Source organism: Hirundo rustica, chromosome 10 (genome assembly GCF_015227805.2).
Source record: "Hirundo rustica isolate bHirRus1 chromosome 10, bHirRus1.pri.v3, whole genome shotgun sequence".
In the NCBI taxonomy this organism is placed as follows: domain Eukaryota; kingdom Metazoa; phylum Chordata; class Aves; order Passeriformes; family Hirundinidae; genus Hirundo; species Hirundo rustica.
In genome coordinates this window covers 24,737,913-24,765,793 of record NC_053459.1, presented here as the reverse complement: position 1 = coordinate 24,765,793, position 27,881 = coordinate 24,737,913, and the positions used below count along the sequence as shown (strand labels likewise).

The 27,881-nt window shown below is 46.7% G+C and overlaps 1 protein-coding gene across 2 annotated transcripts; it reads left to right on the top strand.

Moving 5' to 3' along the window:
- LEKR1 (leucine, glutamate and lysine rich 1) lies at positions 1-27,842 on the top strand. 2 transcript variants are annotated; one of them, XM_040073741.1, is made up of 9 exons: positions 1-88; positions 8,479-8,693; positions 12,596-12,715; positions 13,416-13,591; positions 15,267-15,452; positions 24,075-24,156; positions 25,638-25,715; positions 25,952-26,155; positions 27,165-27,842. In XM_040073741.1, the coding sequence occupies exons 1-9, from the start codon at positions 41-43 to the stop codon at positions 27,430-27,432; spliced, it is 1,377 nt and encodes a 458-aa protein (XP_039929675.1). In that variant the 5' UTR covers positions 1-40; the 3' UTR covers positions 27,433-27,842. The 2 variants fall into 2 exon arrangements, with proteins under 2 accessions (XP_039929675.1, XP_039929676.1); XM_040073742.2 differs by lacking the exons at positions 24,075-24,156; positions 25,638-25,715; positions 25,952-26,155; positions 27,165-27,842 and adding an exon at positions 19,818-20,063.
- Positions 27,843-27,881: the final 39 nt, after the last annotated feature.

The window sequence follows — 27,881 nt, the reverse complement described above, 5'->3', positions numbered from 1 at the left end:
CGGCCGCTCCCCGAGCCCGCCGCCGAGCCTGCGGGAGGCCATGGAGCGGCGCGGCCCCGTCCACGCGCTGCCCGAGGAGATCCGCAAGGTACGAGCTGTGGAAATGCCGGATCCGAACATTCGGAGCTCCTGCGGCAGTTCGGGGGTGTTGCACAGGCCCGTGAGCGCCGGTGCATCATCTGTACGTTTTGGTCCCGGGTGAGGTTGGGTGTTGGGTTTCCTCACTCTTTGTGCGGTGTAATTACAGTAAATCTGTAGGAACCCTGCAGAGGAACACCCGAGTCTGTGCCGGCGTTGTCACTGCAGGTGAGTCCTGGAGAACACCTCGCCCTGTGCCGGCGTTGTCGCTGCAGGTGAGTCTCAGATTTCCCCTGTTCTGGCGTGTTTTGCTGCCGGGAGCTTGGAAGGACTGCAGAGCATGACATGTTCCAGAAGAGTATCAACACACACGGGGACGGAACATTCCCCTTCACTTCCCCTCCTCTCTTTGCGTGTTCTTTTGTTTGGGAGACAGATTATTGCCGGTATAACAGTGCTGCTGTTTATATGGCTCAGTTTAGGAGGAGGCTGCACTCAAGTGGAACACGAGTCACTTTTGGTAACACGATCAGGTTTTCAGTCTGGCAATACAACACCCAGCTGTCCTCATTCCTCGCTCCACAGCTCATAATTGACAAGTCATTTAAAAACTTTGTGTACTCAGCCTGGAGAAATTCACCCTGGATTAGTCCCGGAAACTGTTCAGACGATTTCTGAGATGATTTCTGAGAAATCAAGGATGGGTAAGATATACAAAGAAAGGGAAAAGGAATATTTAGCCTTAAAAAAGAGGAAGGGAACACTTTCAGACTTGTGAGCAGCTGTTTTGGTAGCAGGAAGGATCCCACTAAGTTTGTTTATTTAGCAGTTAGTTTCTTTGCCCCAACAGGGTACAGTGGTGAGCAAAAATCAGTGTAAGCTTCTCACAGAAACAGTTGTACCAAACTGTTGGATGAGGGAATCCTCCTGCAGCTGGTTACTGCTTAATATTTCCTTTAATGACTTAAAGCTGCAGTTTGGTGGCACTTGAGCCTGTTTTATGTTTGGATCAGTTCTTGAACCAGTTCCTGCTCCATGTGCTAGGCATATGCTGGCACGAGGAGGGAGCAGCAGCCAGGGCAGGCACAGAAAGGCAGTGACATTAATTCTGTCAGCAGCAGTGTCAGTGGCTGCTGGTTATTATTGAGCCAGGATCTTGGATTACAATAAGGAATACGCTGGTGCCAGTTGGGAAGGGGTGTGAGCGCTCTGGGAACAGCATGAAACTCCATATTCTTAGGAGAAATAAGTAATTAAAATGAATCCAATGCATCAATACAAAATCCATAATAACTGCCTTGTCACTGGTCAGACCTAACAAGGTGAGAGCTGTAATCAGGTCATAAGCAGAATAATATGAACAAAGGGATGTTACACAGAGAGAGTCTGTTAACATATTAATAGTTTTAATATCTCAATAATTGTAATGGGGATCCCATGTGAAACGTGGGCCTTTGCTGTCCATCTCTGCAGGGCTCTTGAGGTTTCAGTTCTGAGCTGTAGGCTTTAAAAATAATGATGTGACTGTTGGGAATTTAGAAAAGAGCAAAAATAGTAAAGAGCTTTAAAGTCTTGTTTCTAAGAAAGGATAATAGAGCTGGGTTTGCTCATTCTGGAAAATACCTGAGGGCACAGTAACTGCTCACAGATGGATGGAGGTGGTGGTTCATTTCCAGGTGCAAATGAGTCTTTTCCTCACATTTCTGGATGTGCTTTGGTTGAATGCTCTGAGCAGCTCACCCAGGCAGTTGTGGAATTCTCCCAGTGGGATTGTCAGTTCAACTTTTCCCTCAAAGGAGAGAATGGGGCAGGCAATCCCTCCAGTGCTGGGTACACATTTAACAAAAAAATCTGGTGCAGAAGACGCAGGATTTCCAGATGTGGATAGATTTCTGCTCCTCTCCCATCCTCCTGGTGCCACGTGTGAGCTCCGAGGCAACGACAGCCCGGGATTTGGGATGAGAAAGTGTCGGGGCTTTACCTCCTGTGCTGTTGCTCATGTCCTCCTCAGCCGCCTGTGCTGTAGCTGCAGCATCGTTACAAGACACTACAAGTCATTCTCACAGCTTCCTGTCCTTGTATCTCCCGTCTTTCCTGCACACACGTCCTCGTTCCCTTCCCGTTCTCCGCTGCTCGGATTTTACAGCCTGTCCTTTGGGATCTCTCTTTCAGCTGGCTCCCGACACAGCCGAACCGGTGCCAGCTGTGGTTTGCTGTGCCAGACGGAGCACGTGCTCCCGGGATGGGTTTGCAGGCCCAGGGAGCACGTGTGACTGCAGGGAGCGTGCCGGGCCTTGTGGTTGCAGCCCAGCTCAGGGATGTTCCCTTGGGATGGACGGATGCTGGAGGTGCTGTGCTCACCAGGGATCCAGGAGCTGCCTCGCAGGGCGGGGTGCAGAGCTCTCGTTGTTCCTCTCCTTGGAGCTCCACAAGCTGCTGACCAAGATTTTATTGCAAAGGAAGTTTTAGTCTAGAAGGAAGGAGATTTCTCAGCATTTTGTTAAGGGAGTGACAGATGTGAAGGGACTTTGATTCTTCGTGTTCTGATCAATTTTGCCTCAGAGAACTGTGTAAAAACTTTTACATGTCCCTGCTTTCTTCTCTCTCTCATTGCTTCTGCTCTCACACCCCTTTCACAACACATTCATTGCAAGATGGGTGCTAAAATGAAAAAACCAAAATCAATAAGTGAATAAAACATCCACATGTCTGTTATTAAAGTTTATAGTATTCTTTTGTATTTATAGTTGCATACTACTTGTTAGTAAAGATGGAAATCACTGGCTTTTAATGCCTATTTTTAATGTATTTACATAGAATTTCTGCAATCAAACTCAGCCTGAGAGGTGTCACAGAGTCCAGAAGGGAATTAGCATTTCCTTCACTCCGGTTTCATGGATGTGTATTTTTAGGGACTTCTGGTTTTGTTGCTTGGTTAATGTTTTATTTTGGTTTAATTTTTCCTTAAGGCTTTTATATTTCACCTTGGTAGTTGTTTGTTGCCAGTGGTAGGTGAACCTTCTTTTGTGCCTGTGGACTTTAATTAAAAAAGTTCTGTGGAAGTGGAGGGAAGTAGAAAGGAAGGTGCAGCTCTGCACTGAAGATCTCCCTGAAACAGGAAACAGAGCAGCAACACAATGACCCAAGTCCTCACAGCAGCAAACAAAGTTATATTTAATTTCATATTTTATTTGGAAAAAAAAAAACCAACCCAAACTTTGTTACCATAAATCATAAAATTAATAGGGCCAAAATACCCCTAAGAGATGAAGTTCTCTCGCCCCAGGAGCTGAAGCGCTCAGGCCAGGCAGGAATTCGGAGGCTGTTCCCCATCAGGACAGAACGTCCTGTGGTGTCCCCACAGTATCGTGTTCACCACAAGTAGCAAGTGGGTACTCGCTGCCTCTCCCACGTGTGCTATAGATTGGGCACAGTATGGGCTCTGGGTGAGCACAGCACGTCAGCTTTCCCTTTTCTTGCTGCCTGCGAACCCGGGGTTGGGCTTTTCTTAGAAGAGGTGCTAAGAACACGGAGTTCCAGCTGTGGTTGGGAGCCCACGAGCCTATCCCGTCCAGCAGACAGCACAGCTCTGTGTTTGGGACGTGCTGCGTTAGCACCAGCGGGGATTTAAAAGCAGATAAAATTCCAATTTGTGTGCTCCAGATAAGCGTGGTAGAATGGCAGAGCCCTTTTCAGCATCCTGCTGGCCCTACCTCCCTCTGAATTCTCCTGGAGATGATGTCCCCAGGCTGCTGCAGTGCCCACGGAGGTTTTCAGCGCTCGGCTGTGGAATTTGGAGTGTTTGGGTGGTGTTGGGGCGTCAGGCTCCTGCTGTGGGAGTGTTCAGAGTGGCTGGGGAGTGTTCTGGGAATGGGAGAAAATCCTGGGATGCTTTGGGTTGGAAGGGACCCTAAAGTCCCATGGGCAGGGACACTTTCCACTATCCCAGGTGGTTCCAAGCCCCAATGTCCAACCCGGCTGTGGGCATTTCCAGGGCTTGTATCCAGATGGCTCCAGTCAGGGACACTCCACACCCTCTCTAGGCAGTATAGCCAAGCTTTTCTCATCGGTCCGGGGCTGCATTCTCTATATCCAAAGTTTTCTCAACAAAACCAGGGTTGTATTCCCTGCAGTGAAGGTTTCCCACCCTTTCTGCCCGCAGTGTCCCCGTGATCAGGACCCAGAGGGACTGGAATCTCCTCGCCTGCCACGCCCGGGGGGTGCAGCCAGTTGGGGCTGCCTGGCAGTCACACCTACGGATGCGGAGAGTTACTCAGGCACAGGCTGCTTCACAACGGGCAAAATCATCCTTTGTCCGGGCTGTTTCGTCCCGAGATGCTCGGCGGCAGCCCTCTCTCGGCTGGGACACACTCCCAGGAAATTGGGGGGCTCAGGAAGGGGTGCTTGGCCCTGTGCTGGGCTTTGCAGGCTGCTCTGAGTGTGAGGCTGTCAGGATTCACATTATTCACACAGAATTACTCTGCTTTCCTCCGGGCAGCGAGGGCTTCAGCTACCTGAACCCCCGGTGTTATTATTTCCTGTCGTGACACAGGGATTATCCCAGGGCATGTTTTGAATGAGGCAACCTTCTGGTTTTACTCCCAGCCTGTTTCTCCACCGTTCACGTGTTCAAAGCGAGCACGGGGATTTTTATTTTGCAACTGTGATTTTATGAGCAGGGAGCAAATAATGATGTGAACAGCGTGGCTCAGCAGTACCATCTGTGTTGCTTTGGGGTAGATGCTGACTGAAAAGCTGGCTCATAATACGCTTTGCTTCCTTTAAAAGAAGTGACGTTTTTACAGAGACTTGTAAAAATCTTTCTTTCACCAAGGCAAATATGATTTTCAATCTGGTACCTCCTCATTTTGCATATATATCAAAAGATTCCCTTTTCTTCCTCAAAACCCAGTGGTGTGGTTTGAGTCATCATTTCTTTTTGTGCAATAGGTATTGATTGGTGTGTCAGAAGAGGGACAAGACAGGATGAGAGACATGAAAATAACGTGGGAGAGGAGTGAAACAAAAAAGAAAGTAAAATAGAGCAATAAGGTAGAATAAATCAACATACAGAAGTAATTTAAGACCACCCAGCTGCAGCATAAGGATTTTTTATTCTTCTTGACTTTTATGTATTCAGCTACAAGTTTAACTTGGACAAACACAGAGTTTTTCGGTTTTGACCAGTCCTTGCTGAAACAATCTCAGTCCTGACAGATGCACCAAGGGAGCAAGAGCTGTGCACCGAGGAGCAGAGGGCGTTGTGAGGAATCTCTCCATGGAAAGGGCTGTCCAGCCTGGCACAGCTGCCCGGGGCAGTGGTGGGCTCCCCACCCCTGCAGGGATTTAACACCCTGTGCATGTGACACGTGGGAACGTGGGTGCTGCGGGATGGTGGCACTCGATGGTCTGGGAGGGCTTTTCCAACCTGAGCAATGGTAGGGTTCTGTGATGAGTGATCCATGTGCCGGATGCTGTAATATCCAAGCCCTGCCAAATGAGAGAGGAGCTCACTCTGCTCAGAGGAATCCAGCTCTCCATCGGGATGTTTGTGGGTGGGATGTGAAATTCCAGAGGAGAGGGCTGAGAGGGGTGGTGGTGCACGAGCTGACACACCCTGGAGTTACTTGGTTGAATACAAATTCCTGTCTCATCATCCAAAAGGCTAAAAATGCTCCAGACCACCAATTTTTTTTTTTTTTTTTTCCTTTTAACTTATGCTCTACAGATGATACTGAGTCAGACAGATGTAATTTGAGTGATTATCCCTCTTGGCTCAGTCCTCCCCTTGCCTTGGTAGCTAAAGAAATCTTTGTAACCAGGGGATAATATTTCCTTCCAAAACCAACTGCAGAGTGGAAACTGTTCCCCCAGATGCTTTACAGCATCTGTGCATCACAACTGTAGCTCAAAGCCTTATGGATAAATAATCTTCCCAGATCGGGCACTTTGTCCTCAGCAAAACTGCTTTGTTAATTCCTAATTGATTTTTTCTGTTCACTGTTTGTCCTCAGTGCTTACTCAGGGCATGCAAGTGCCCTTTCTACTCAGAGCTCTGATAGTTTCCTTTTCTATTCCTTCCAAACTGTTTTTCCCCTGATTTTTTTTTTTTTCCTGCTTTGAATTTAAGATGACAACAGTGTTTTTATCAAATGGAAACAATGACATATGGAATCTGAAACCATAAATTTGCATTTGGTACACATTCTAAGTGGTTACTCAGCAATCTTACTGTTCCACAAAAGGTAATTTGTAAGCAGAAGAACTGCTGAGTGTTTGTTTCCTACAGATTTTGTGTAATAGTTGGTCAACTTTGGTCTCTAAGAGACAAGGTCTAGGGGAGCTTTTCTCCTGGAAAGATCATTTATAAGGCTGCCCCAGGGGGCAAGGATAGATGGGATGCTGGAATTCCTGGGGCAGATGGGATATAGGGAAGGAGTTGTTCCCTGGCAGGGTGTTGAGGCCCTGGCACAGGGTGCCCAGAGCAGCTGTGGCTGCCCCTGGATCCCTGGCAGTGCCCAAGGCCAGGCTGGACAGGGCTGGGAGCAGCCTGGGACAGGGGCAGGTGTCCCTGCCATGGCAGGGGTGGCATTGGAGGGACTTTAAGGTCCCTCCCAACCCAAACCCTTCCGTGATTCCATGAGAGAGGAACCTTGGATTTAGGATGGGACATCAGGTCAGTGCCTTCCCTGCTCTATTCACTTCCATCTAGGTCCTGTTAATGTTCCAGGTACACTGGAGATGTGCTGGGTTTGAATTAACTGTGCTTGGCCTCACTCAGCGTGTGCCAAATCCATTCCTGGTGTCAGGGAGCTGTTCCATATATTAAGGTGGATATTTGGAAGCTGTTCAATCTGCACACTTATTGCAGTGCTTGCAGGGTAATTATTAATGTGCAGAGCAAGGTCCTGATTTACACAGAATTTCCTGTTCTGTGATTTTTTTTTTGACTCTATAGCAAATACTGTAAAAATCCAAGCTGAGCAGAAATCCTCCCAGATTTTCATTTCACCTGAGGAATGGATGGGAAGGAGAGCAGGACCCGCTTCCAACTGAGCCCAGACAGAGAGTATTTATTGTTCTATGACTTCATTTATTTTGAAATTCAGTAACAAAACTGACTTTGAAAGCTAAGAAGTTTCGGTACTTGCACAAACCCTTTCCAGTTCAGGCCCCTGGTGGCTCTATCTTGTTTTTGATGGGAGAAGCAGTGAAAGTTCTCAGCTGTTTGTGTGAGCAGCAGCAGTGGCTGTGCTGCACAGAGCACCGTGTCCTCTCTGTGATAAAACCCCCTCCTGTGCTCCCTGCACAGCTCGTTTTGTCCTTTTTCAGTGCAGTCATTCCAGTGCTTTGGAACTTCGGGGTACTCACCCTGAAGAACAGTTTCAGGTTTCCAAGCACAGACTGCAGCTGCCAGGAAAAATAAACTTGCGTTTTCAGCTCCTTCAGAGCAGCTGTAACCAGGGGGGGTTTAAACTGGGACAACATTAAGAAATGGGGAAATAAAGCTTGTCCAGGGCCTCCTGAAACACCATTTATATCAAGTTATATTTAAACTGCTAAAGGTTGTTGTATGAGTCTCTAATTTATAGCTGTTGAAAGCTCTTTTCTTTCCTCTGGGTAGGGTTTCTTTCTGTTTACCCCAATGTCTCAAAACATCTTTTTTTTTCTTCTTCTGTAAAACAGAGTTTCTTAATTGGACTTAAACTGTTTGAGCAGGTGCTTGCATGTTCCCTGCTTCAAGGTTAATAACGGGATCAGTTGGAAAAGTCTGTTTCCCAATTTAATAAATGGCCTTTGCATTGGAGGTGTTACATGCTCTGTGTTTTGTAATCTGTCCCGAGCCCTTCGTACCTGGCAAAGGGGTTCCAGATTCCACAGCAGCCCAGTGCCACGGACACCACACCAGCATCAGTCATGAATTGTTTTTGTGAAGCTTGTGGGTTACATCACTTTATTCACTCTCATCTTACCTCCTTCACTTGGGTACGAGTTGTCAGGAACCCAGAGAAATCGCATTTATCTGGCACAGGCGATCCCAGATTTATTAATGAAATAGCTTTATAAAACACAGCATTTCATTTTCAATTAATACATCCAAGCCGACTCAGAAGTACTTTAGCGTTTCTGTGGGAGTTCCCACATATCAAATTGCCAGAGTTGATGTATCTTGGGACGCTGCCAGGAAAGGAAAGTGCTGCTCTAGCTGGAGTCCATTTTGCTAATGAGGATTTTTGTCTTTATTTGTTAAAGCAATGACATCATCTGATCTTAATGTTCCAGAGCAGTAAATGGTTTAAATTGTTTGGATTTATTATTATTTCTTAGTGTCACTGAGGGTTTTTTTTTCAGTTGAACCTGTTTCTTACAGACAATCTGAAGCATTTTCTCTCTTTGTAGATGCCCCGGGAGCAGACAGTGTGCAAATACTGCGGGGTCAGCTACCTGACGCTCCACGAGTTTAAGATGATGGAAGACAAAGTCAAAGCAATGGAGAAGGAGATTAAAGTTTATAAAGGAAGCCTAGAACGGGAGCAGAGGCTTCAGGCAGAATTGCAGGCGCTTCACCAAGACCTTGAGCGCTGTCGAGCTGAGAGCGAATCCAAAACAGAAAGGTCAGAGCACATCATCTCCTCTGGTGATCCTCTCCTGTGTGTGGTGGGGAATTTCAGCCCAAAGCGGCTTAAAATACAAATAACATTTGTCCTGCTTTTCTCAGATGGCCCATATACGCTGTAACACTTGATTTAAATCACCTTCCATAGTATCCCTTGGAGGCAGGTTCAGAATTCCTGAGCGGTTTCAAAGCAGTCAGTATGTGGAAGGTGAAGGAAAGGCCAGAAGGCACTCAGAGGGGTTTCCCCTGCACACACTCCCAAAGGAGACGATGAATATTTCATCGGATCATCTTGTACTAAATCTCTTATATTCCAAATGAAATTCCACAGGACTGGGAGTTGCACAGGTCTGAAGTTTGGGCTGACCATCTCACAGCACCCTGGTAAGGAATTCCCAGTGTTCTTCTCTGGGAATCTCAGGATTCCCTCTCTGCAGGGCTGGTACAGAATCCTAAAGCAACGAGGAGCAGTTTGGGAACTGCCAGGGGCATTTTGCTTCACAAACAGGAGCTTTCAAATCCTTACAGATATGGAAAGGCCTCAGTTAAAGGGGAATTTTGTACCTAAAGAACTCCAGTAATTAATGATAGATCTCAGAGCTACATTTGGATTTTCAGGGCACGATTAGGACCTTCAAGCTCATACTTTTCCATGCACATATTTTGGAATCTATCGTTACATTACATTAATTGATTACAGCAGGACTACAAATAATTGATGTTTATACAGTCAGTTTATAAAGATACTTTATAAAAATGCGGCTTGCTCAGGTTTGCTACTGATGGATTGAGGCCACCAGAAACTCCTGGGTAATTTTTTTGCTCATCTGACTCAAATGGACAGAAGTTTTTTTGTAAGGATGAAGTTCTAATTTTAATTATCAGCACAGTTTGATTTTTGGGATCCCCAGGAGGGGTGTTCCTTGTGTGACTGCCTCACACCAAGGGATGTAGAGCTGAAGGTTCTCTTGAGATTGGACTGAAATGCTTTGGAAACCTGCTTTTTCTTGGAGAATCACTCAAATACTGTTAAAAATTTAACTTATTGGTGGATTTAGTTAGGCTTTTGCTTGCTACTATTACTAATAACAAATTCATTTCAGAGCAAAAATTCCCACAAAAGTGAACAAAATGCATTTTTCTTGTGAATTACTCATAATGCTTCTTGCAACGTCTTTTTCATTTAAACTGAACATTTTCCACCCCCTTCTTCCCAATATTTAATATTTTCTGTGGTTTAATATCTATTTTTATAGCTTGGTTGCTCCTTGTCCCTTTAACGACCCTGGGTGGCAGCTCCGGTGGCAGAATCCAGTGTGTGAGCAAATGCACTGACAGCACATTCTTCTTGTTGAGGATCATTTGCCGGAGCTAAACTTTAAATTTTCATCGAGCTGACTTTTTGTAGTAAAGCTGGAACGGTTAATAAAATTTTTATCTCTGCACTTTTCCCCCCTAAGGCTCCGCTTGATTTAGAAGCTGCTGAAATCAAGTGGAATACTTGCAGTAGGTTTCCATTCCAGCCATAAATCAACTGTGCCTTGTTAAATAACTTGGCTGAATATTCCTTATCTTCTCCTCGTGATCCTGGGCCTCTCTGACTACCTTGTGCTGTGGTATAAACTACTCAACGTCCTGGGTCTGGCCAGGCTGACAAATCACTGCTCCCAGCAGCCAAACATGCCTTTTCTCTTAATTTTATCTCTGCTAGACAAAAGGATTGAATCTCTCTTATCAATTGCAGACTGTTTCAGTTTTCTGTTCCCTCTGGGTTCAGGTATTCCTCTTTGTACCTGTGGTTAACCTTGAAAGCCACCTGGGAGTTTAACCTGTCCTTAGTTACCTTTCCTTTGGGATCCTGGCAGGAGAAGGGGAAAGAAACGGCATTGATCCCACTCAGCTATCCAACCTTATTCTGTGTTAAAATCCCTTCAGTCTCGCTAATTAATTGAATTATTAGTAATTCAATTAGCAAAATTCTTGACTCATCCAGTGTAGGAAATGTAAAATAGATGTAAGTGCCAAAGATGTCTTCAAGTGCCACATCCACACGTATCTCGAACAATTCCAGGGGTGGTGATTCACCACTTTGTGAACTGAAAACGGGCAGCTCCTGGCTGTGAAATGAAAGTGAGCAGCTCTGGGCAGCTCCCAAAGTTTCGTGGCAGTGAAAATAGAGGGGTGGAGCTCTTTTTTTGGACGGAGTGTTCCAGGCTCCCCTGTGCATCCTGTCCTCGCTCCATCCCACGGGGAGTGCAGGGGTTATTTTATTTCTGTGCCGTGGAACGCCTCAAATCCCCCGCAGCGCGATGCTCCTCATCGCCTCGGGACAATGAGGGTGTTTGCGGCTCCTGCCGGCTTTTCCCGTGCTGTTCCTGTCCTGCCAGCACGGGCAGTGAGCATGTCCCGGTCACCGCCCGGTCCGGGCAGGGCTCCTCCTGCGCTCCCCGGGAGCTGCGGCTGGCAATTCTGTGCTGCTGTGCCACAGGCGGTGGGATCAGTGTGTTCCCACCATCTCCAAACGCCAGCTTTTAATGGTCATTTGGACTCTTCCTTCGTGCTAAAAAGGCCCAAAATAACGTGTTTGTTTTGCTTCCTTCTGATGGTGACAGTGGAGTGCAGCTGTCTCGCCTTTTCCATCGGTTCTTTTGTGCGTGACTGACCAGGACACGCTGGGAACATCCCCTTAATGTCAGCTCTGGAATGGAAAGAGGAAGAAAACGTGTCCCTCCTTGTTTACCAGTTTATTTTTAACCCAAAAGATCTTCAAAACCTACCCATCCTAGAACGAGAATGGAAAATGAGCATCTGGCTCTCTCTGGCTCCCAGAGTTTGGATTTGTTATTGGTCAGTGATAAATCACTGCTTTTTTTTCCTCCTCTGCAAAGGTAGATTTGAATTCCTGTAGCTGTTTCCTTGGGAGTGGCAACAGTTCTGCCCCCAGCCAGAATCCAACAGGTTTTATCTCTCCCCTCCTGGGAATTTGCTGGTAGCAATGGGTAAAATTTCCTAAAGAGGTAATGCCAAGAATGTCTTCAATTTCTTAATTTTTGTTGTTGTTGTTGTTGTTCCAGGGATCACAACTGATCCCCCAAAACTTGCATTTTAACCCCCAGATGTTCAGTTCAGATTTTGTCAAAGCTCTGCAGATCCAGATTTCTTAACCAAGACTAATATTTTTTTTTTTAAATGTGCATTTTGGTGCTGATATATGTGATAATAGTAACTAATGCACTGTCATGGTTTGGTTTTAATTTTTTTATATATTTTCAGTATAAATCATTCTCTTCTGTTTCAAATTGAAGCCAAGGCTGATGTAGTGCTTCTGCCAGCCTTTGGTTTTGTAAAATACTTGTCTATTCAAATATTATTTATTTCCTTGTGGCAATGAGTCACCAGCAGACAAATGGATCATTTTCTCTGCGTGAGCAGTAAGTGTTGAAAGCTTAAACAGGGGCTGGTTTTTAACAGTTGCTTGTCACTGGGGTTGTATTTTTGGGGCTGGAAGTCTGCTTTAGGATGGTTATCTCCAGAAACCAGCTGGGGCTGATGTGCTGTGTGGGATTGTTCCTCACACGTAGCTCAGGAAGGGAATTGGATTCAGCTCTTTTATTCCTGTGCAGTTCCATTCATCTCCTGACAACTATGGGAGCAAGTGCTGAATTGTTGAAAGAGCAATGTTTGAACTGTGTTTATTTACACTGAAAAACAAGCTGGTGCTGCAAGGAGAAGTTCCCAAGGTAAATGTTAGAGGTGAAAAACACCTTGGGGATGGTTCTGGAGGTGTTTGCTGTGCCTGAGGCCAGCATGGAGCTGGGTCCTGTCCTGAGAAGGCTGAATCCAAAGTTGGGGGTTCATTATCGGTGCCAACAATTATCATTATTTTATTTACATCTGCAGGATAAAAACCTTGACAGTGGAACTTAAAACCAAGCAGGAGGAGATGAAAACTGTGAAAGCTGATTTGCAGTATTTCCAGGAGGAGAAGGAAGCTGCCTACAAGCAGTCACAGGTGCTCAGGTGAGAACCCAAAAAGAAATGCTGATGTTGGAAATGCTCTGTTTCTTACAGAGCTATTGTTTACAAAGATTCACCATAAATCTGGGTGTACAGTCATTCAAACGTGATTGCTCTGATTTCTCAATCAAAAATGATTGTACAGTTTCCTGTACAGGATTTTGTTCGTGAAACAAACCCAGTTTTCTTCATTTATACATAAAAGCTCTAAACATTTAGATGGGGAAAACTTATTATACATCTATTCAATACACAGCACATTTCATACACTAAATTTTTGTAACCCAAGGCAGTATGAATGATCAGATAATGGGAAAGCAGTTGCCAAGCTTAGTCTAATTCCCAAGTTTTAGTTGTAAAATAATTTATAAGTTATTCTATAAATTATATAATTTATAAATTATACATATACAATTTAAATTATATCTATTACATAATTTTATAATATATACATTTTAGATAATTTATTAAACATATCAAAACATTAATATTCTATTTATAGATTTATTTTATATATGTATATATTTAATAATATACTTATATAGACTTATAGACTTATATATTTATAAAAATATTTATAAAACATTTTATATTATATATTTAATTTTATATTAATATATTATAAATATTAATGTAATGCATTAAACCGATATAATTTATAAATTATATAAAATATACCTCTGGTACATTTTCTTTCTCGCAGAACTACCTTGGATCACCACTGCTCCACTCTGAGCAAGGCTGTCTCGCTGTTCCCTCTCATTAGGAGTGAATTAGACAGTATTAAAGAGGTCATCTCCACCAACCTGGAGAACTTTGCTGCCATGAAGGAGGAAATTTTTCGGCAAATAAAAGCCGTGAGCAAAGAAGCTCTGACAGGTAAAGCAATCCTGCAACCACTCTGGGCAAGAGAAAAAAGGATCCTCCAGGGTGATGGTGCAGCGTCCCTGTGGGAGCTGCTGGGGTGTCCTGCAGTGCTGTCCCCAAAACCTGGAGAGGTGCAGCCCTTCCCTTGGAGCCATCCCAGCCCAACGCCAGCAGCGCTCCCCATCCCATTCTGGGTGAGAACAAACTCTGCCAAGTGCAGCCTTCCTTCTCTGGGGGGTCCTTGGGCCTGGGAGGGGCTCGGAGCAGCCCTGGCCTGGGGATAATTCATTCCCTTGGGCTTCAGAATCCCTGCTCCAGCCAGGGCAATTCCATTGGGCTTCAGAATCCCTGCTACAGCCAGGGCAATTCCCTTGGGCTTCAGAATCCCTGCTACAGCCAGGGCGATTCCATTGGGCTTCAGAATCCCTGCTACAGCCAGGGCGATTCCCTTGGGCCCCAGGGAATCCCTGCTCCAGCCAGGGCAAATCCCTTAGCACTTAGAGAATCCCTGCTCCTGCCAGGGCAATTCCCTTGGGCACCAGGGAATCCCTGCTCCAGCCAGGGCAATTCCCTTGGGCACCAGAGAATCCCTGCTCCAGCCAGGGCAATTCCATTGGGCACCAGGGAATCCCTGCTCCAGCCAGGGCAAATCCCTGCTCCAGCCAGGGCAATTCCCTTAGCCCCAGGGAATCCCCGCTCCAGCCAGGGCAAATCCCTGCTCCAGCCAGGGCAATTCCCTTGGGCACCAGAGAATCCCTGCTCCAGCCAGGGCAATTCCCTTGGCTCTCAGAGAATCCCTGCTCTGGCCAGGGCAATTCCCTTGGGCACCAGGGAATCCCTGCTCCAGCCAGGGCAATTCCATTGGGCTTCAGAATCCCTGCTCCAGCCAGGGCAATTCCCTTGGGCACCAGGGAATCCCTGCTCCAGCCAGGGCAATTCCCTTGGCTCTCAGAGATTCCCTGCTCCAGCCAGGGAAATTCCCTTGGCTCTCAGAGAATCCCTGCTCCAGCCAGGGCAATTCCCTTGGCTCTCAGAGAATCTCTGCTCCAGCCAGGGCAATTCCCTTGGGCACCAGGGAATCCCTGCTCCAGCCAGGGCAATTCCCTTGGGCCCCAGGGAATCCCTGCTCCAGCCAGGGCAATTCCCTTGGCTCTCAGAGAATCTCTGCTCCAGCCAGGGCAATTCCCTTGGCTCTCAGAGAATCCCTGCTCCAGCCAGGGCAATTCCCTTGGCTCTCAGGGAATTCCTGCTCCAGCCAGGGCAATTCCCTTGGCTCTCAGAGAATCCCTGCTCCAGCCAGGGCAATTCCCTTGGCTCTCAGGGAATTCCTGCTCCAGCCAGGGCAAGAAGGGAATGGCAGCCCGTGTCCCTGCACTCATCTTCAACCTCAGAGGGATCCATATATTTCCAGGCTTCTTTTCTGGAGTATTCCTTGTTCTGTTTGCTGTAGTGCTCCAAATATACAGAGGATCTGTGTGGAAGCAGGAGTGGAGACTTTCTTACACATCCAACATTTCCCACTTCAGGCCAGTGCCACGCCAGGAATATCACACCCACCCTCAAATCCAAACAATTTAGCCCCAGTTATTTTTGTTGGCCTGTGAACGGCATTTAAAAGCCTCGATGTTCTTGTTCATAATTAACATCAAATAACAACAGTCTACACGGATTTGTTTTGCCTCCTCAGAAATACCCAAACTGAACCAAAGGTTGGCAAAATCCCAGCGGGAGAACGAGTGTCTGCAGGAGAAAGTCAAACACCTCACCGAGGTGGCTGACACAGTTGAGCTGAAAACTCAGCAGCTCCAAACTTCCCTTCAGCAGGGGAACGAGCTCCAGAGCCGGTGCCGAGAGCTGCAGAAGGAAACTCTGGGTAAGAGAAGTTTTTATCCTTTCCAACAAAAATCCAAGGGGAAAAAAAGAGATGTTTTTAAAAGCACCAAAGTTGTTGTTAGTGTGGAAAGACTCAACAGGCCTGAATAAAAGGTGGGTGTTGTGCAGCAGGGAGGGAACGTCATTCCAAGGAGTCTGGAACCCTGCTGGGGCCGCTGACTGGGAGGGCGAGAAAGTGAAGAACAAGAGAATAATGAAGTGGTGGAATAAAGTCCTGCTGTTAATTGTCCATCTTAAGTAGGACGTCAGGCTCTGAGGGTAAAATTCGAAGAATTGGTCTCATTTTGAGTACAAGACCAGGAAGGACTTCTCAGAACAGGACTGAAAAGCAGGCCAGGCCCTTTTCTCTGAGTCATTAATCAGGAGGCTCTAATGATCCGCCCTTGATTGTGTCTCAGGAAGCAGAGAATGCTCTTGAAAAGGGTGAGAGCAGTGACAGCACTTGAAATGACACCCCGGCAGCTCTGTGCAGACAAAAACTCGCTGCAGGAGGATTATTTCTGTTGCTATCTCTTGGATCTCTTTTCTCTCGCATTCACAGCTCTGGCTCAGAGGTTCTTTAAGACCTTGGGAACACATCTGAGGTTGAGCAGTTCCCCATCTGCCTTGTGCTCAGCCTGGGGACACACTGAAAGCAGGAGGTCACAGCTGGGGAGCCTCACTGCTCCTTCAGTACCTGTGAAAACGCCAAATGTGAGCTCCCATCCCTGAGTTACCAACCCCGGGTGCTGGGGATGGGCTCTATCACTCCTCATTGCATCGTAACCATATAATAATGGCCTATATTGGAATATTGAATTGGTTTATTTTTATAACAGCGCCGTTAAAAAGCTCCAGCAAAGACATCTCCTGTCTTTGTAGAAATAATGAGGAGCAGCGGACATAAAATCTCATCAGATGCTCTCTCACACTCTGAAGTACATGGGTTAGCATCCGAACATCAAGCAGCTGTGTTGTTGTATTTATGCTGATAGGAAAGCTGCCCTCAGCTGAGCTCCCTTTCCCCCTCAGTTTCCTCCAGAGGTTGCTGCAAACAGAGAATTCAGGGTTCCTTCATGCACATGGCAAACAAACACTTTCATCTTCAGCTTTGCCCCCCTTTAACTCCCTGCAGAATTGCCTTGTTCTTATCTTAAAAGAGAGGGTTTTGCAGTCGCTATTTTATTATATTTTTTAAAGGTTGCTCAATGTGTTCTCTATTTCTGGGGGGCCTGCATGGCTTCTTGGATCCTCTCAAAACCTGAATTTTGCATGTTACATCCGCCCATTGCAATTAATTATCACAGAATCCTGGAATGGTTTGGTTTGGGTTGGGAGGGACCTTAAAGCCCATCTCATTCCATGCCATGGGCAGAGACACCTTCCACTACCCCAGGGTGAAACTTTGCAGTGAAATATAAAACAACAGAGATTTTATGGAGAAAACACAGCTAAAACATCGTATATGGAATTCATACAGAATATTAGGACCCTACAAAATCTTAATGATGAGTAAAAATACCATTTAAGCTGGTTGATGTTTTATGTGAGCCATTTTAAATTTTATTAATAAAAATGTAGCAGTCACTTGCTAATAAATGAGTGATTAAGAAGCAGTAAAACCTTTGATGTGGGTATCCAGAAGGAGGTTTCAAGGCAGGAAAGCTGCTGGCTCAGGCATTTGGATTCCCCCCTTCCTGAATGGATCAGTAAAACACAACTCCAGGAGGATTTGAAGGGCTCTGGCTCTAGGGAACACGTTGCTGGATCGGGGTAATAAACCCACTTAATGCACTGCTGATAAAAATGGTTCTCTTTGAAATACCAAACAGGATTCTTTTTTCATGAAACAAACATTAAATATGAAATGAGTCTGCCATTGTATTAAAATAAATGAGTGGGAACAAACAACATCTCACTGGAAATCAGTTCCAGGGAGTGGATTTGCCCTGTCCAAAGTCGGGGTGTACAGATCAGCCACATCCTGAGCATCCATACTTTGGGGGGAGCTTGGGGTTTTGCCTTATTTTGCTTTTTTTCATCCCACAAACTACTCCAAAGTCCCTCTTTGAAATAACCTGACACTCTAGAAATAATAAAAACTACCAGGATTTGGGTTTTCCGTGTTTTTAAAGGATTTTCCTTTCTGCAGCCAATGTTTTGAGGATTCTCCTGTTGCATATTTCTCATAGAATTGTAAAGTTGTGATTATGTCACATCACAGCGGGCATTTGCTAGAGCAGGAAGCGAGCAGTTGTTTCTGCTGTTGGTTTTTGTTCTCATGCTTGTTGTGACCTCCTGAAGATTCCCTTTGTAGGGGATTTGTGGGATCAGTTGGAGGCTGGATTTTCAGCCTCACAGAGCATCACCCAGCTGGAGAGAGGTGGCAGGTCTTGACAGGCGCTCAGCACAGGGCAAGGTCTGCTGGATAATTGTCTAATCAGACTCCCCAAATCAAAAATCAATAACGGTGATAACATGTCTGTGTTCTCAGTGCTGGGAGCACCAGTGCTGCAGTAGCACGGGCTCCTAAGAGATTTCTGCTTTCCTTTTAGTACCCTTTAATCCTTTAGTTAATCACAGATAAAGAATCCCTTTTCTTCCCAAAGTCCTCGTGGTTTTTCTTTAGCTCACGACAGCTCTGGCCTTGCTCCAGATGGGTTGAAATTGCTGGCAATGCTCCCAAAATCTGAATTTTCGGTTTTTTACTGCTGCTGCTGCTCCATAGGACACTTCAGCTCCAAATACAAACTCGGTGGTCTGCTGCCGTGATGAGGCTGGTGAGAGATGATGGAAAACTGCAGGAGAGGGAATGGTAGCACTCATGGGAAGGAGAAGGGAATGGTAGCACTCCTCATGGGAAGGAGAAGGGAATGGTAGCACTCCTCATGGGAAGAAGGGAATGGTAGCACGCCTCATGGAAAGAAGGGAATGGTAGCACTCCTCATGGGAAGGAGAAGGGAATGGTAGCACTCCTCATGGGAAGGAGAAGGGAATGGTAGCACTCCTCATGGGAAGGAGAAGGGAATGGTAGCACTCCTCATGGGAAGGAGAAGGGAATGGTAGCACTCCTCATGGGAAGGAGAAGGGAATGGTAGCACTCCTCATGGGAAGGAGAAGGGAATGGTAGCACTCCTCATGGGAAGAAGGGAATGGTAGCACTCCTCATGGGAAGGAGGTGTTTTCATCTCCTGGAGTGTCTTTAATAGCACTTTAAAGACCATTTTTAAGAGCTTTGAAAATGCAAAGAGGGAATAGTTTCCTGCAGTTTTAGGTAGGCTGCAGTTCAAACAGCCTCTATTCCTCTACGAGTGCTGTTGAAATGTATTTTTTTATGAATTCCAGCTGCGGTGAGAAGGCTTGGGAGGGTGAGAGCTGGGGAATGCGGGGCTGCTGCTGGAGCAGAGTGTGACGAGGCGATGGCTCATTAGAGCTTTTCAGCAGCCTGAGTGCAAGAGGAGGCACAGGAATATGTGGAAAACAGCCCCAGTTCCTGCCAGGAGGAGCTGAGATCAGGCTGCTGCAGAGTGTGACTGAGAGAGGAGCCACACTTTGCTTCTTGAGGAAAAGCAGGAGTGCAGGTTCTCCTGTGGAGCCAGGCTGGGAGAGGAAAAGGCTCCAGGGAGAGCTCAGAGATAATTCCAGGGAATAAAGAGGCTCCAGGAGAGCTGGGGAGGGACTGGGAACAAGGGATGGAGGGACAGGACACAGGGAATGGCCTCACATGGCCAGAGGGCAGGGCTGGATGGGATTTTGGGAAGGAATCCCTGGCTGGGAGGGACGGTGGGCAGGGGCTGGGATGGAATTCCAGAGCAGCTGTGGCTGCCCCTGGATCCCTGGCAGTGCCCAAGGCCACGTTGGACATTGGGGATTGGGGCACCCAGGGACAGTGGGAGGTGTCCCTGCCATGGCAGGGGTGGCACTGGGTGGCATTTATGTCCCTTCCAACCCAAACCATAATTCTGTGTTTAAAGGACGTGTGTTTATTGTATTTTGTTCTGTCTGCTCGGCTTAAACACTGAGGGTAAAAAATTATCCCCAAGGAGAATTAAAGTCAGAATCTCATTTTTTTTCCTGTTCAGTTTTCCCAGCCAAAAAGTAAGGCCAGTACTTCAAACCAATTTTCATGTGGTGGGGAAGCAGGTCTGTAGGAATCTTGACATATCCCAATTAGCTTGGCTTCAAACAGGCAGGAATGCAGGCAGAAAATTCAGGCTTTAGACCCAGTCCTTTGATGCTGGATGTGAACTCTGGCCATGGATGAGCAAATCCAATCCTTGTGAGTGCAGGCGTGCTTGTGACGTGTCACTGGGGGAGCGGGAGGGGAGCAGGCTTTGCCAAAATAACATTTTTCCCCTGTTTACAGATTTTTGAGGTCTCGGAGGTTGTCGCGTTTGCACGGTTGCAGTTGTTGGTTTATTCCGTTGAGGGCACCGAGGCTGCCCTTGGTTTGTCCCTTTTTCTGCTTTTTCTCTGCTGGTTTTCTACACGAAGGCGAAAGAACAAAGCAGAGGCCCAGTCTGGCAGTGGTCAGCGACATATGCTGGGGGAGATAAGCCCCAGTCACTCCTCTCCTGGCACATCCTCCCAGTTCCTGGCAGCTTTGAGTGATTTGGACACTTCCTGATGGCACTGCGGAGGTCTCCAAAAAGGCTCGAAATCTGGAGGCCATCCCTGGGCTCCTTCCAGACTTTTGTGAGTCACAAATTAAAAGAAGGACTTTCTTGTGTAGACCAAAAAAAAAAATACAAATATTATCTTAGAGAACACAGCTATTATAAATACAAATAATTCTGTTCTGTGCAGGGACTTGGGGTGTTACTTCACTTCTTTGGTCTCCTTAGAAACACGTGGTGAGGCAACGCTTTCCTGCCCTGACACAGTCATTTTTTGTGGATGTATTTCATATTTCTCTCCGATTGTCTGCCGTGCTCTTTGAATAAATGTACTGCAAACTATCCTGTGTTAAGTGTACATCTGAATTTGCCTGGAATTGGTGTTCTGAGAAAAATTAAATATTTAAATTAAATACTAATATTAATATTGGCTACTATTAAATATTAGCTTTGACAAGCTGATTGACCAAATTCAGGGCCCGTACAAGGGGTAGTTATTGAGTAAGTTTTAGATAATTGCTACAACCTCCCATTTCCCAGAATAGAAGAGAAATGCAGCAAGAGGGGCTGGGTTCCAGTCTGCCTTGGCCAGGGGTCTGTGTGCTCCTTATCCCAACCCCTTGATCTTCCAGCTCTGAGCCCCCGGTGCGTTCCGGGCTGGTCCCTGACGGCTCAGAGAGGACACAGAGTTCTGCAGGGGAGAGGAAGGTGAGCACCCAAACCCTCCTTTGGCTCTGAGCCTCAAGCTGTGGCTGCTCCGTCCCTGGCAGTGTCCAGGGCCAGGCTGGAGCAGCGTGGGACAGTGGGAGGTGTCCCTGACATGGGATTTAAGGTCCCTTCCAACCCAAACCATCCTGGGATTCTGGGATTCCATGATCTACTTGAGCTGTGCTTATGAACCTCCCCATAAAGTCTTAACTACAGGGAAATAATCTCTTTTTTTTTTTGTGCACATGTATGGAACATTGAGCTTTTATGCAGATTACCTCCAAATTGTCGGGAATTACATTGGATTGGATTTTGTAGGTTTTGCAGGAAAAGCAGAAAATGACACAGCTCTACCACGTGTGCCTCTGATCCGGCCTCACTGGGAATCTGTTAGGAATTAGCTGTGGAGTTGATGGCTTCCAGAGTGGCTGCTCACTCAATGTGCTGCTTTTTACTTTTATTTTTCGCTGAAAACTCCACCACTTGTTGCTGTTTCCAGGCAGGGGCTGGGGCACCGTGCCCTTGGATGCAAGCTGGGTGGTTAAATTCCTGAAAGCCAGCTCTGGGCAGGCTCTGCTGGGCGTTTTGCACACACCAGGGGCTGCAGTGATGCAATTTGCCCGAGGAAGAGGAAACAGCCCCCAGCTTTGTTCTGTTTCTGTGGTTCATCAGCTCCTCGTGCACGCTCGGGCTGCGCCCCTCGCTCTCCGTCCTCGTCACGGCACGGGCCCACCAAAAGGTTACTGGAAGGTTTGTGACTGTGGTGAGAGGCATTCTGAGTCACAAAAATAAGTAAAATTAAACATGAATGAAACTGAGATGGATTTGGGCTGCTGAGTCTTTGAGCTGTGGTTCTTCTGGCAGCACTGGGCCCAGTATCAGTATTACACAGCGTGAGTTCTTTCTGTTGGCTTTGCATGTTTTGCAATTGGCTTTATTTTCATTACCGGAGAACATTTTTACATAAGCATTTGAATACATTTTCCTCTATTCAGCAAGTTTTCAGCACAAGTTTCCATTTGTATTGCCATTCTCCTTATTAGTTGCCTCATTTTTACCGTGGTTTTCATTGAAATCTGCCTCCACGAGTGTGGGACTTTCTGCTCACCAGCTCTCATTGACTTTGGTGGGAATTCTCTCTAGAGAAGACTTGCAGAAACCATTTGTATAATTAAATCCATCTATTCCCTCATGAAAAACTCCTGTCCGTGCTCAGTGAGCGTGAAAACTTCTGAAAACAAATGGAGTGAAAGAGGAAACAGCGTTGAGAGAGACCACCCAAAGTGCAGAACCAAAGCAAGCATCATCCCTCTCCTTTTCCTTTATTCCAGAACTTGTGTCCACACTCCCACTTGGAGGGAGGAGGAAAAACACCACAGTTATTAATTATTGGCAGAGATATTTTAAAATAACAATTAAAAAAGGGTCAGGAAGAGCTGTTTGGGAAAATCATCTCCGCAGCAGCCTGTGAGGATGGGCAGAGGGTTCTGCTCTTCCTGGTGTCCAGCCACGCTAATCTGGGCTTAATCAGTTCTCACAGAGTCACGTTCCTGCTGTCAGGGCTGGCTGGTTCCCAGTGCTGTGCCTCACATCTGCTGGGCAGCTGAAGCCAAAGCTTCTCCCTTTTCCGTAGGAATTGTGCCAGGCACTGCCAGGAGATGGGAGCTGGAGTCTCCAGCTTTGGGAAAGCGCAGGACAATGCATGGCTGAGGAACGCCCAGTGCAGGCACCAGCGGGGACTGCAGGTGGCCTGAAGTGTCCAGAGGGTGCCACTGCTGGCTCAGAGACAAGGGAAAGTGCCACCAAGTGTCCCGGCGTGGAGCTGTGCTGCCCTGGGGCACCTCCCACCCATGGCAGTGCCACCTGAGGGTTGGCACCACAGGTGCTCACACCAAAAGGGGTTTGGTTGCTTCTGGCAGGTGGTGGAGAAGGTGCAATTAACTTCCATGGTTGTTCCAAGGGGTTAGTCAAGTCCAAGGGATTTTGCTTTTCACTTCAAAAAGCTCTTTATAAATGCTGGTAGTTTGGGAATGGAGCCGACAGGTCCTGTGCGTTTTACCCTACATAATTCTCTCCCTGTTTGTTTTTTTTTTTTTTTCTTTTTTTTTCGGTTTTCTGGTTTTCTGGTTTGTTGTTGTTGTCTAATGAACAACTTTCCTTTTCCCTTTACTGAAAAGAGGGGACTCTTCCAATTGCAGGATTTACCAAGGTGAGGAGTGACTGGCAGGAAATCCCACACTGGGACCATCCAGCATCGTTGCTGGAAATGACTGAAAGAGATTACAGAAATTCAGGGGATTGGGGTGAAATGATCAATTTAAGAGCAGGAATGACAGATTTGGCTTCTGGGAAGATACGTCAGAGAACTTTGAAGGACTGTCTTGGGAGCTGTTCCCTTCAGAGACAGATCACCTCACTTTGGTTGCTGTTGCTTTCTGAGGAATAATCTCGGTTTTTCTTTTACTTCCAGATCCGTGGCAAAGATTTGTCATTGGATTTTTTTTTTCCATGTAGTTTGTGGTGCTGTCCTTCTGGTAGAAACTTTGATTTCAAATCATTCTTAGGCTTTCTGGAGGGGCAGTTCTTGTTCCTGAACATGTTTAGAGATGCCCAAGTGGCTGCCCATCACTGCCCCAGGCCAGTGGAAGGGAATTGGGACTGGCTGGGCTTTAAGGTCCCCCCAACCCAAACCATTCCATGATTCTGTGATGTGTTCATGGAGATAAAAATCAGATTAAGCCATCTGCTGGTGCTTCAGTTTAAAGGGCTTCACCTCTGCAAGTGATGGCTGTTCTCAGGATTTAAAAGCACAAAAAAGGATGTTATTAATGCACACAAAACCAGATGAGATAATTTAACTAAAAACCCAGGGGTTGTACTGGGAAGAAGGCAGTGGGTGAAGGAGCTGAGGTGATGTGTTCTGAAAGATAACATTTAGAGGATAAGACAAGTACACAGCACCATTAAACCTCTGCCAGGCTTTCAGATGAAGAAAATTCCGGGTGAGTTTTGGGTTCAGCTTCCTGCACGGGTTTGCTCTCAGCTTCAAGTACAAACAATCTGATTTAAAGCATTTCACGTTTCAGCGCAGTTGAATTTGGTGTTTTCTGGTGGGATAAAAACCCCCAGGCAGCCAAACAGACCCAGGATTTTGCTGTGGAGACACTCTGCTCGTGTGCACTGCTCTGCCTGAGGTGGGAGCCAGGAGCTGCAGGTCCCACCTGAAACAAGCCAGTTTGTGGAGTGGAGTGAATTAATTTAACATTAACAGACACACAACCTCGTATTTTTGCTTCCAGATCTAACAAACCAGGTGGAGACAGCTGGCCTGAAGCTGCAGAAGGTGACAGCAGAGATGGACCACTACAAGAAGCTGTTACTGTAAGATTCCCATTCCTTCGTTGCTTCCCACTGCCCATAAAGAACATAAACAGCTTTTTATTCCCAGCAAGTGCTGCTCTGAGGTTTTCACCAACAGAGGAACTATTTTATCTTCATATGATTGTTTCCAAGCACCTCCCTGGCTGTGGGAGCAGGGCTTCCTTCCTCCAGCAGGGGTTCATGGAACTCACAGGAGGGATAATGAGCCTACACACGGGTGTAGGATGCATTTTGGGAAATCCACGGAGCTTTGGGACTAAAAATATGTGTGGGGAGGAATAGAAAGTGATAGAGCAAGGGGGAATGGCTTCCCACTGCCAGAGGGCAGGGTTAGCTGGGATATTGGACAGGAATTGCTCCTGGGAGGCTGGGGAGACCCTGGCACAGGTTTTTCAGGGAATTTGTGGCTGCCCCTGGATCCCTGGCAGTGCCCACGGCCAGGTTGGACACTGGGGCTTGGAACCACCTGGGATAATGGAAAGTGTGGCTGGAACAAGATGGGCTTGAGGGTCCCTTCCAACCCAAAGCATCCCAGGATTTTCTCCCATTCCCAGAGCACTCCCCAGCCACTCTGAACACTCCCACAGCAGGAGCCTGACGCCCCAACACCACCCAAACACTCCAAATTCCACAGCCGAGCGCTGAAAACCTCCGTGGGCACTGCAGCAGCCTGGGGCCATCATCTCCAGGAGAATTCAGAGGGAGGTAGGGCCAGCAGGATGCTGAAAAGGCACAAATTGTGTCTGCGAAGCTCCGAAAGCGAAGCTCAGGAGGCAGGAGCTGGCACTGCCAGGCTCATGACCATCCATCATCACTCTTCCCCCATTTTTCCCTGGCATCTGAGCGAAGGATCTGCGCTGCTCTGCACTCTGTGGTTTCAGTTCCTTTATTCAGGGGGTCTGACCAGAGCCCAGCTGCAAATATTTGGGATGCTTAGCAACCAAGTACTTCAGTGATAATGTAAGGATTGAGTGGGGAACAAAGATGTCATGAACACAGTTAAATAAACACTGAGGGCTGTCCAAGAGTAAATCAACATTTCAGTGCAATATGGGCACAATTTAATGAAACAACATGTTCTATATCTGTTTAAATGTAAATATGAACCTTAACCATGGTTATTAATTGGTGCAGCGGTGACGTAATGACACGAAGCCTGCAAAGTTTCCAGCCCTTTTACCTACGAAATTGGGATTTGTTCCGTTTTATTCATTTATTACTCAAAACTGGCATCGGTGTTGCGAGATCTCGCTTCTTTGTTTGCAGCATTTGTGCGCCAGGCCAGGCTGAGGTGGCACTGGAGTGTAACTCCCAATTATTAACAACCTCTGCTGGAGCTGACAGAGCTTTCTGTTTGTGGCCTTTTACCTGAGATGGCAAATGCAAGGAGGAAAATACACCCAGAAGCGATGTCCAGGCTGCTGCAGGAGCAAAGGCTCATTTCATTGGATAATAACCTTTTTTCTCCCAATGTTTTTTAGGGTGAAGTCAACAGAACTTGATGTCTGTCAAAATGAACTGAAGAAGATCAAATATGAAAATGGAATTGCTGAGTCCAGGTAAATGCTGAAATGATATTTCATTTTTTTGAGCAACGACAGCAAGCATTTTATTATTTTAATGAAGTTTTTATGCAATACATTTTAAATTTTTTATTCTGTCAAGTCAGTAGGTTTACCTTCATAAAGAACACATGGAGTTTTGACCAATATTTGATTTTCCAGGCATTGTTATTTCTGTCTATAAATAAGAATATTGTAACTACAATGCTGCTACTTCTTTATTTCATCTGTAGACTTACAAAAGAGCTGAAGGAAAAGGAGGAATCCCTTCTCATTTGCCAACAAGTCTGCAAACATTTACAGGAGGAAGTGGCTGAGAAAGAAAGGAAAGAAGAAGATCTGAAAAGAAGAACTGGGAGATCAGAGAGTGAGCTGGAAGCCCTTAAAGCTCTCCTGAGCCAAACGGAGCAGGAGGTGCTGATGCTGAAGCAGGAAAGGTAAAGGGAGCTGAGCTGGCCTCAGGCGCTCCTCAGAATTCTGGACAATTTGGAGGTCACTGCATTGGATTTTTAAATTCTCATGGGATAAACAAAACATGGGTGGAAGAGAAAAAAAGTTCTATTAAAAAATAGGAGTAGAAAAGTTCTGCTTGGACTGCAGGGCTTCAGCTGGAGTTTGATCTGAGCCCAATCCCATTTTTGCAGCTGCTCTTTGTGCTAAAGGTGCAGGGAATATCCAAACCCCTGCAACGCAGAACTACTGGTGCCTCCTGGCACTTTTAAATGCTGAGAACAGGCCTGTGGCAGTCAGGGGTAAAGCTGGAGATGGAGATTCTCCTGCAGGTAATTAAAAAACCACGGATTCAGGTCGGTGAGTCCAAAGCAAAGGCACTCACACTTGATCCCCTTCCAGGGAAAACAGCCCTCAGAAGGCCGGTGCTTTATTTTCCACATCTCAAAAGCAATGCCAGGGACAAGGGAGCTTTGTTCACAGGCTGAACTGGTGGGAAGTCGCTCTCACACCTCCCCAAGTACCAGATCCTGTCCAGGACCCCGGCTGAGGGAATGCTGAGGCATTTTTGAGGTGGACAAGTTGTTAACAACATCAATGACAGGAATTCGACCTCTCCAGCCTTGCCCTACCAGCCCCACTAACAAACGGTACCTGGAACGACAGAGAGCACACAGTGCTTTTCATTCCAAACCCACTGCAATTATTAAATTAATGATCCTAATAGTCCAAGTTCATGAAGTACAGGTTCTGGTTGGAATATTTTAAGTTTCTCCCTGTTCTTTGAAATTTGTCTTGGAAATACCAAAGAAGCACTAAAATACCCTTTGCAGTGGAAGATCAATACTGCATTTTCTTTAAACAGGAAATTCAGAGGCGAGGGCGCGGTGCAGACTCGAGCTGTGATTCCTGGGGCAGGGATGAGCAGATTTCATTGCAAGGAGAGGGGCTTGCAGCAGGGGGGCAGAAGCTGGCATGGAATCTCTGTGTTTTCAGGGAGGTGCTGCTGGTGTCCCAGCAGAGCAGGACGGAGCAGCTGCAGCAGGCGCTGAGGCAGAAGGTGAGGAGCGAGGACTCCTGGAGGGACAAGGTGACTCTGGGGGCTCTGCCTGGGCGGGTTCAGTTTCACCCAGGGCACAGGAAAGCGGGGAATGCTCTCCTCCAGTGCCACACCTGCTGGAGTCATGGCATCATACACAGGCTGCTTTGGCAGCGGCTCCGCCAAAAATTCTGTCAGGAACGCACAAACCTTGTTTGCCTTTGACCTCTGGGTCTGCTGGGGCCTCAGACTCCTAAACTCACAGGGAAGGGTTTGTTTTGGGGAGCATCCTACTTCCAAAGGCACATTTAATGTTCCCGGAAGTTCGTGGAATCACAGCATCCCAGACTGGTTTGGGTCGGAGGGACCTTAAATCCCACCCAGTGCCACCCGTGCCATGGCAGGGACACCTCCCCCTGTGCCAGGGTGCCCCAAACCTGCCCAGCCTGGCCTGGGGCACTGCAGGGATCCAGGGACAGCCACAGCCCGTCCATAACATCCTCTGTCCAAGGAGTTCTCCTGCCAGCCTCTCCCAGTGGGATTTGGGAAGCTGTTTCCCATAAACGACTGTCACCATGTCGACCGTGTGTCCATCTGCAGCTTTTCCCCCTGGGCACCCAAAAAAATACCCCTGAACTGAGTAAAAAGTAAAAATGCATTCATATATTAAAAAG

Coding starts and splice junctions, on each gene's coding strand:
- LEKR1 (XM_040073741.1), top strand. CDS start 41: ATGGAGCGGCGCGGCCCCGTCCACGCGCTGCCCGAGGAGATCCGCAAG. Junction 8,694..12,595: donor AGCGAATCCAAAACAGAAAG/GTCAGAGCACAT, acceptor TTACATCTGCAG/GATAAAAACCTTGACAGTGG. Junction 26,156..27,164: donor CTGATGCTGAAGCAGGAAAG/GTAAAGGGAGCT, acceptor CTGTGTTTTCAG/GGAGGTGCTGCTGGTGTCCC.